We start from the raw sequence: 8238 nt of genomic DNA, 5'->3' as shown, positions 1-8238 counted from the left end.
TACATACATACACATATATACATACATACATACATACATATATAACAAGGGTTTTAAGAAGAGAGAAGAAACATGCACGTTTTTTTAGATATAGATAAAAATAGCATAGTTTTCCTAATCCTTATTTGTAATGGGCCATAAATATGCAATGGGGCATAAATATGCAATAAACTACATTGTCATTGTCATTGACTGTAACTGGCCATGGTATGCATTAGACTGTGGCATCATTAGACTAATTTGTATCGTAGTATCGTAAGAATTAACATTATTAATTTAATATATAGACGTATATAGCACTAGTACTGTGCGACAGTACATTGACAACACTGCATATATAGCTATATGGCGAAGTCAGTATGTGTTGTTTAATTCAGCTTGTGACAACATAAAGACAGGATCTCAAAATAGAACGATATCCTGTAAGCATCGATTCTTCGGACGAGCAGAAATGAGCACAATACTAGTATCACTTTGATTTTTACCTTTGCAAAGAAGGTTATGTTTTCAGTGCCGTTTGTACGTATGTCTGTCTGTACACATGTGGATAATAACTCGAGAAGGTGTGCATAAATTAGTAGCGTTTATGATAGGTTTTTAGTTAGCATAATAGTACTAGTTGTAATGGGTAAACATAGTTTTCGACTGTATGAGATCGCGGAATTCTAGTTTAACTGTGTCGATTTCCGAATTGAATGTGGCAGTCGTGGAATTTTTATCATTGTCACAAACGTGTAGAAAAAATACACATTCAAGTTTCAAGTTTATTTTATTTAACCAGGATATAACTCAGATCTACCGATCTGCTTTTCAGTTATTCCTGGGAACTCAAGCCAAGGTACATTTAAAAATACAGTATATCACAGAGAGAAAAAAAAATCACAATGACGTTACATTACATCACAATCAATTACATATAAATCACAGTGTGCACTGCTACAGTTACGACCCTTACATGCATGGACACTCCAAAGGCAAACCTGGAAACATTCAAAGGGAGTTTGCAATATCAAGGGCCACTAGTGTGGAATAGACTAGCTGTTGACAAACGGCAAATAACATCAACGTCTGTGTTCAAAACCAGACTGTGAAGGGACCGGTTTACTGAATGTGACTGTAACACATATTTTGTGAGTATTTTTCATAGAGCTACTGGTATTAACTGTTAAAAATCAAGACTGATTTTTAACCTCCGGGATATAACCTCATTACAGCAGTAATGTACACTGTGTGGTAGTAAACATGGAAAATTAATTTTTCACGTCTATTCTGCGTAAAATTAAGTTGAATATTCGCATGGCAGCAACTCATATTGCCAACCCCATAGCTGTCAGCTTTGTATATACATACCTGTTTGACCGGAAATTGGCGCCACAGCGCTCTGATGTTACCAACCATGTTTACAAACCCGGAGTACACACAGGTGAGCACAGGTATGGATATAACGACACGTCACCAGACACGGGCGTCCTGCAACGATCAGTTTGACAGGCCGTCAGCACTTGGAATAATCTTATGATCCGATCATACGATGCGCGGTCTTTCCTCGACTGACGTTTAGTCCTAAATTTGTCAAACGCAGAGAAGTGCAGTTATCGCTGCCGATCTGACATCACAGAGCGCCGTCCAACATCCTGGATGTAACGATCCGTGTGATTGGACCACACCCATGCCATAGGTTGGTTTTTAACAAGGAGGTTAAAAATCAAGAGGCTTGAATTTGTTACCTCCTTGGTTGGGAAGGACGTGCCTGTCCTGGAAACCAGTAACTAGTACAATCTAGTCAACCGCAATGTTAAGTGTTGTTCTAAACTGCTTTAATTTCGGCAATACAGTATTGAATAGATCATCGATCATACAGCCTCCTATATTTCTACAATTAGTAAAGAGCCAGAGGAAGTCGAATGTACTAGAGTATACTAGAAGTTTATATATACACGTTCATGTATATGATTGCCAACATGTGACCTGTATAGTTAACCCTGTGGGGCAAAAATGTACAATAAAAGTCTTCTTTCATTATTATATGGGGGTAAAGGAAAACCCCCACTATCCAAAATTTATGCGTATGGACACGAGTTACCCTCATTTGTGGTAACCAAGATGTACACGGATATACCCCTTCGGGTACTCGCGCCCTACCATCGCTTGGGTACCAGGTATAAACTTCTTGGTCACCGCAGCACATCCACTGGATAGGTATGCTGTTTTGTACCTGTGGTCATGATCATCGCGTCTTACAACTGATTTATGTAAAGTTCGTTTTATCAGATCTGGAAAGCAGCGCAAGCGTTCTGTATGTGATGAAAAAGAAATCCGGTTTGTACCTGAATTTTCCAAGAAGAGTTGTATGCAAGAAAGTACACTTATCTATGTAGGAGTTTTCTATTTGTTTGTTTCGCCGTCAAAGTTTGTGACGTGATTCTCATTAACATAACAGTTTACCTGCCAGTGACGTCATGCATATGGCGGCTCATCTGCCGATGATGTGCAGTCCCACAAAAGTTCGCTACTACGGTCCCTACGGTTCCGGACTGTTTTTCTGGGTCTACCAAATGCTGAGGCAGCAAGCGCTATCCTCCTCCTAATAATTAATCTATTTGAAATGGTCACCAAAATGTTCCCTAGCTTTATTCACCTTCCCAGCCTACAAAAAACTGCATTTCTATTAACACCTCCCAATTCATATATCTCGCAAAATGTCGCTCCACTGCACACGGAAATCAAGCCCAACAATAACTACAAATTTGGGGACCTTCTTAAAATTGCTGTGGGGTCGTGTGGCGTAACGGTAGAGTGTCCGAATTGACTCGGAACCAGGAGGTCGCGAGTTCGAACCCTGCCATGTCACCAATCTTGTGCCATTGGGGAAGGCATTTAACACGACTTTCCCCACTTCGCTCAGGTGAAAATGAGTACTGCATTGTCTTCTATGCTGGTGGCAGTATAAAAATAAGTTGAAAAAATTGAGTCTTGTGATGACATATTTGGAATAGAAAAAATATATATGTACAAAAAAACGCTGTGTTTTCTATCATATGACTTTATACAAACTTGTATTTAGCTTAGTTGTGATAGAAGATACGAAAATCCTTTTGTCACGTGAATGAAGAATCTTTTACTAAATTTTAGTAAATTACTAAATTTCTGCAAACGTACCATAGTTCTTTAGTGGTAATTGATGAGAATTACATTCTTGCGACATAGTAGTTCAGTTAGGGATGATTATTGCCATGTATGGATATACGTACATTTCCCCAACATTAGCATAACAAGGAAATGTTCGAATAAGCATATAGCAAAATGATAAAATGATAGCACTTTCACACGTTTGTGTAACTTTGGTGTAGGAAACATTTCAGAGATAAACATTACACCAAATAGAATTTATTTGCACAATTAATAAAATACAATAACGCAAGACATTTACAAAGTTCTAAAAATATCATCTGTCTTTGATAAAAGAGAAGCCATACATGAAGCATCTGGAATTTAAAAAAAAAGACATCAAATAAATTAATGGAGAAAAACAGCTTTCAAGAGATCTTTGATCCCTTCAAACGATTTGCAACATTAATATTCATATCCTTCTAGAAAGGAGGTATTTGATTGTCTGCCTCTTTCAAATATATAACAATCCCTGGTTAAAACATACAACACCGTATATACCGTGTTATTTACAAAATTCACATCTACAGTTGCTATTTGGTGCCATTTAGGTACTTCTGTTTACGTACATGAGACTTTGGACAAGGTTGGGTTATAAAATCACCCAATTATTTGAGCAAAGGTAAACTATCAGCCTTGAGTCTGCTACTAACTGCTAATTTTAATTTTAAAGCGATTACATCAGTATGTACCTGGCTAAGACAGTATACAATGTTGTTCCTCTCCAAGACACTTTTAAAATGTCGACACAACAGATATATTATTCTCATTTTCTTCTTTTCCTTTTTGACTGGTTTAGGCCATTTGTATTGTTTTCCAACATTTTTTTCTCAATTTACTGCATTTACATGTATTTTCTCACTTGGCAGGTGCCTTTTCCAATTTACAGTATGGTCCAAAATATGTTGTTGTTTTTTTTTGGGGGGGGCGACAGGACGAAAATTCATGCACGCCTGGATGTCTTCCATTTGCTCAAATCAACATGGCCTATCAGTAGCGGGGGAACACAACGATTGTGTCTCTGCTGGCCACAACTAACTGTCCTCCTGGCCCAACTGCAACCCCCACCGCAGTGCAGTATTCCGCAGGTCGTCGGGGGATGGCGATGTCGCGGACATACGCGCCCCGGCCCGAGTACATCACGACACGCTCGTTGCATGTGTCCACCACCAGGACGTGACCGGAACTGTCCGTACAGATGCCCTTGGGACGATCCAGGCGGTCGCCACCATGTCCCGGTCCTCCGAACTTCGTGACGTACTGTCCGGTCGTGTTGTACACGTAGACGTAGTGACGGCCGTAGTCGGAGACGTAGACGTACCCTTCTCCGCTGACGGCGATGTTCCTCGGTGTCTTCATCCCCTGCCGCGGGCTGACGTCCCACATGGCTTTCCCATCAGGCTGCAAGGCTTGCACACCGCCACTTGGACCGATAGACCAGGTGACAAAAACGTGCGAGCCCACGGCCATTCCGCGGGATGCCCCCCATGGCACGGTGTTAGGGAGGTCGAACCTGGCTTTGAGATCACCCTCCCTGTCGAACTGGACGACGCTGTCGACGCTGGTAGGGTACCCATTTATCAAGATCCATATGTGCCCATCTCTGTCGATGGACACGTCAACCGGCGTCTTTCCTGGGCATCCCAGCCCTGGCGCAGCTTGCGGAAACTGGTGCAGAAATGCACCTTCCATGCTGTAGACCTGGAGGCGCGATTGGTACGCATCGGCCACCCAGATCTTGTTGTCTGGGGACACTGTGACTGCGCATACGCCGCGCAGGTTTCCAGGCCCCGACGCATTACCAAAGGTGATGACCCGTGCGCTGCTGATTCCGACAGGCACTTCTACAGCAACATAAAATAAGGAGCTTTGTCACAAAACGCCTTCCTTACTTACAATGTAGCCTCTACAAGGCTTCTGGAAGCGGCTGGTAGAAGTTGGAATTCGCCAGTTAAGTCGGGTAATGTTTACTCTAAAATTAACATTACTGAACTTGACTTTTACTAACTATCATTGCTATTTCAAAGTTAGGCACTGTTTGAAAGGTAAATATTGCCGAACTTAACAATTACTGCATTTTACTACCATTTTTTTGCGCAGCAAGACGTATGCTGCTGGACCTTTCCCTGACGTGTAAATATGTAACATCTTACATGTGAAGTTTCAGCCTCCTATAAGAAACAAATAAACGGTAAGGGAAATAACAGAAACCTGCTAGCCTCTACAAGGCTTCGGAAAATCAGCCGGAAAGAGTAGAAATTGGCCAAATAGACAGATAACATACCAGTGGAGTTCGTCAAATCTCTAAACAGATGTTTTGGTGGATGCAAAGACAATATCAAATTGGCCAGACTGTATCCACTTGCCAGGCAGTTATCATTTCGCCACTTATTTCATTTTCACATTTCTTGGGTGGCGAAATGGTAACTGCCTGGAAAATGGATACAGCCTGGCCTGTCTTAGCAGCAAGCAAAACGTCTGCTTGGAGATTAGAGTTCGTCCGCTAAATATCTAGACTACAGAGCGCCGTTCCAATTTCTACATGTTCCAGCCGCTTCCAGACGCCCGGTACAAGCCAGAAGCCTGCCACGATCATAGCCTGGATGCCAGACCCATAGCACGCTAAACCCAGAGTTATAAGCCAGCATCAGGGCCTAACTGAGGAGGGCTGTGGTATGATTTCCTTGGGGGATGTTGACCCTGCCCTGGAAACAGTCTGGCACCCAGGCTACCACGTTCAGTAGGTAATGACTTACCTTTAGTGTCCACGGAAAGCGGCATGGTCATGGTGGCTTGGGTAGGCCCTTCAGTTTCCACTTTCGCAGGCACTGCGGCAGGAGGGCTGCTCCCGCGGGCCGGATCGACCTGTTTGGCAATTATTTTACAAAAGTTCAAATTCTGGATACATCACGAGAATATTGAAATGAAATGAAATACCTTTATTGACTTTGAATATTGTAAATTCATGCCACGACGGGCTAGGTACAGGTAAAGACTTAACAGACACATAACAAACGCATGAAGAAAAGTGAAGACAAAAGATACACCACGTGACTTAGACATACATGTACATGCATAGGGAACATGCAAGGGTACAAAGTGTTCTAGCTACTGAGCTAATACAGAGTGGTCAACTTCTTCTCGTTTTTTTGTACAATGGAAAATGTGGGAACAGATCATGTTTGTGATACAGGGTTTGTCTAGACGCATCATAAATTGTGCAGCACAAAACTTCAAAGTGTTCACAAAAGTGATATTACAATGTATTTCGGATCCACAATTTGTCTGAGCATTTTGGGATATCATAAGATACATAGGTCTGTTTTTACCTTTTTTTTCCGTTGCTTCATATTTTTTCTGAAAAAAAAAATCCGAGAACCAACAAATCAAATTGGTGTGGCCTAATCAGACAGGTACTGACCATGGTGACGTCAGCCAACGTCACAGTCCTCGGCTCAGCAGAGCTCTGCCAGGCATGTGCTGTAGGTCCAGTGGTGTCGGTTCCTCGATTGCTGGTCACAGGCTACAAACAGAATTGTGGATATTATATATTACCTCCATGAACAATGGAAGTATTGTTTTTGGCGTGTCTGTGTGTGTGTGTGTGTATGTCTGTCTGTCTGTCTGTGTGTTTGTGCTTCCGCACACTTGTAGTCACCATAACTTTAGAACGTCTTTATGGATTGTGATGATATTTGGTGTGTTGGTGGGTCGTAGGAAGACAAAGGCCAAGGTCAAATATGGGCCTCCTGTTGGCTGACCTTGGTACTGCAGCAGAACGTACGATTTTCGTCCTGAACATGCTATGGTCTTGTTGGATCATGCTGTACTTAACATGGGGACCTGCCTTTTCGTAAGGCATAATCAGTACTTCATCGTAATTCGTAATCAGTACATTATTTGACTAACGTGTAACAGTTTGTAATCATATCTGAGAATTTGTTGTACATACATGTAATTCGCAATCGGTGGTAAAAATCCAACTTACAACGTAATCATAATACTAAGTTGAGATGATGTTTTAGAACCCAAAACCTACGCCATTATGTTGTCATTTTTCTCAATCTCGCATGCAAGAATGTTTTTTTTTTGTAAAGATGTTGAAAGAAGCAAACTTACCGAGCCGTGGTGCAGCGGTGGGGAGCCGGTGTGCACCAGAATCACGTGCACCATCAGTGTTACCATGATGGACGCTATGATGATGATGAGGATGATAAAGCCGATTCTTTGGCCTTGCAGCTGGCAACAATGGCGCAGTCGTTCCCAGATGGATCGTCCTTCTTCCGCGGCGTCTATGAGAAGGAGAAAAATAATGCGTTCTTTTATAGATAGAAGCCCTTTTTTACGAAGGCCCACAACGACACTTCCACACACCTCTTCCATAGCCCTTCCACAGCGCGCTGCCAAGGGATATACCTTCCATAGCGCTCTCCGCGGACCTTCCGCGGAATTACGAAGAGCACTGGGGAAGGTGTCTGAAAGACCCCTATGGGACTCCACTCTACTACATGTACCTGTACTTTTTTCCGCATGTGGTTGTTTGGCGTAGTGGCAGAGACTGCCAAAGTGCTCGTCTCGGAGCCAAGAGGTCCCGGGTTCGAGACCTGACATGCCATCGATCTTGTGCCTTTGGGAAAGGCACTTAAAACGACTTTCCTCGCTTAATAAATGAATGAATGAATGAATGAATGAAACTTTATTTTCGTGTCGTGCGCTTTCCCGCGCCCAGCCCGTTGGTGGCGGCATTAAATAAGTTGATGTAACTTGAGTGTGCCTTCACCATGTCTAGTCATGAATTGTTGGAATATAAAAAAAATATACCTGGAGGCTGGTTCTCGCTGTCCGTCTGACCGCCGGCTGACCCGTCGTCTCCTCTCGCTGGTCTCGGGGAAGAGGGAACAGGCGGGGCACCGAGAACGTCGCGGCTCAGAGGCGCCCCGAGCCCCTGCCTGAACTCGTCGTCATTCTCGTAAATGTGTGCGACGGTTGGGTCTGGTGGGTCCCCGTCGATGGTAGTTGTTTCTCCTGGTATCGGGGGACGGGGCGCAGGATCCCCGTCGGTGGTGGTTG

The 8238-nt window shown here is 43.1% G+C and overlaps 2 protein-coding genes across 3 annotated transcripts in view; both read right to left on the bottom strand.

Annotated features, from left to right (window-relative positions):
- The window catches only part of LOC109486879 (probable peptide/nitrate transporter At3g43790), a 22292-nt gene extending 20687 nt beyond the window's left edge, over positions 1–1605 (bottom strand). For both annotated transcript variants that reach the window (XM_019790788.1, XM_019790796.1), the window contains exon 1: positions 1351–1605. In XM_019790788.1, coding sequence (XP_019646347.1) covers positions 1351–1398 — 48 coding nt within the window. In that variant the 5' untranslated portion in view covers positions 1399–1605. The remainder of the gene's footprint in view (positions 1–1350) is intronic.
- Positions 1606–4076: 2471 nt separating this feature from the next.
- LOC109486592 overlaps positions 4077–8238 on the bottom strand; it is a 4478-nt gene continuing 316 nt past the window's right edge. The window contains exons 2-6 of the mRNA XM_019790451.1: positions 7990–8193; positions 7288–7460; positions 6590–6691; positions 5925–6033; positions 4077–5012 (exon numbers count right to left, since the gene is read on the bottom strand). Coding sequence (XP_019646010.1) covers positions 4159–5012; positions 5925–6033; positions 6590–6691; positions 7288–7460; positions 7990–8193 — 1442 coding nt within the window. The 3' untranslated portion in view covers positions 4077–4158. The remainder of the gene's footprint in view (positions 5013–5924; positions 6034–6589; positions 6692–7287; positions 7461–7989; positions 8194–8238) is intronic.

Source organism: Branchiostoma belcheri, unplaced genomic scaffold (genome assembly GCF_001625305.1).
Source record: "Branchiostoma belcheri isolate BF01 breed outbred unplaced genomic scaffold, Haploidv18h27 scaffold110, whole genome shotgun sequence".
Taxonomy (NCBI): domain Eukaryota; kingdom Metazoa; phylum Chordata; class Leptocardii; order Amphioxiformes; family Branchiostomatidae; genus Branchiostoma; species Branchiostoma belcheri.
This window is presented reverse-complemented; position numbering and strand designations above follow the sequence as displayed.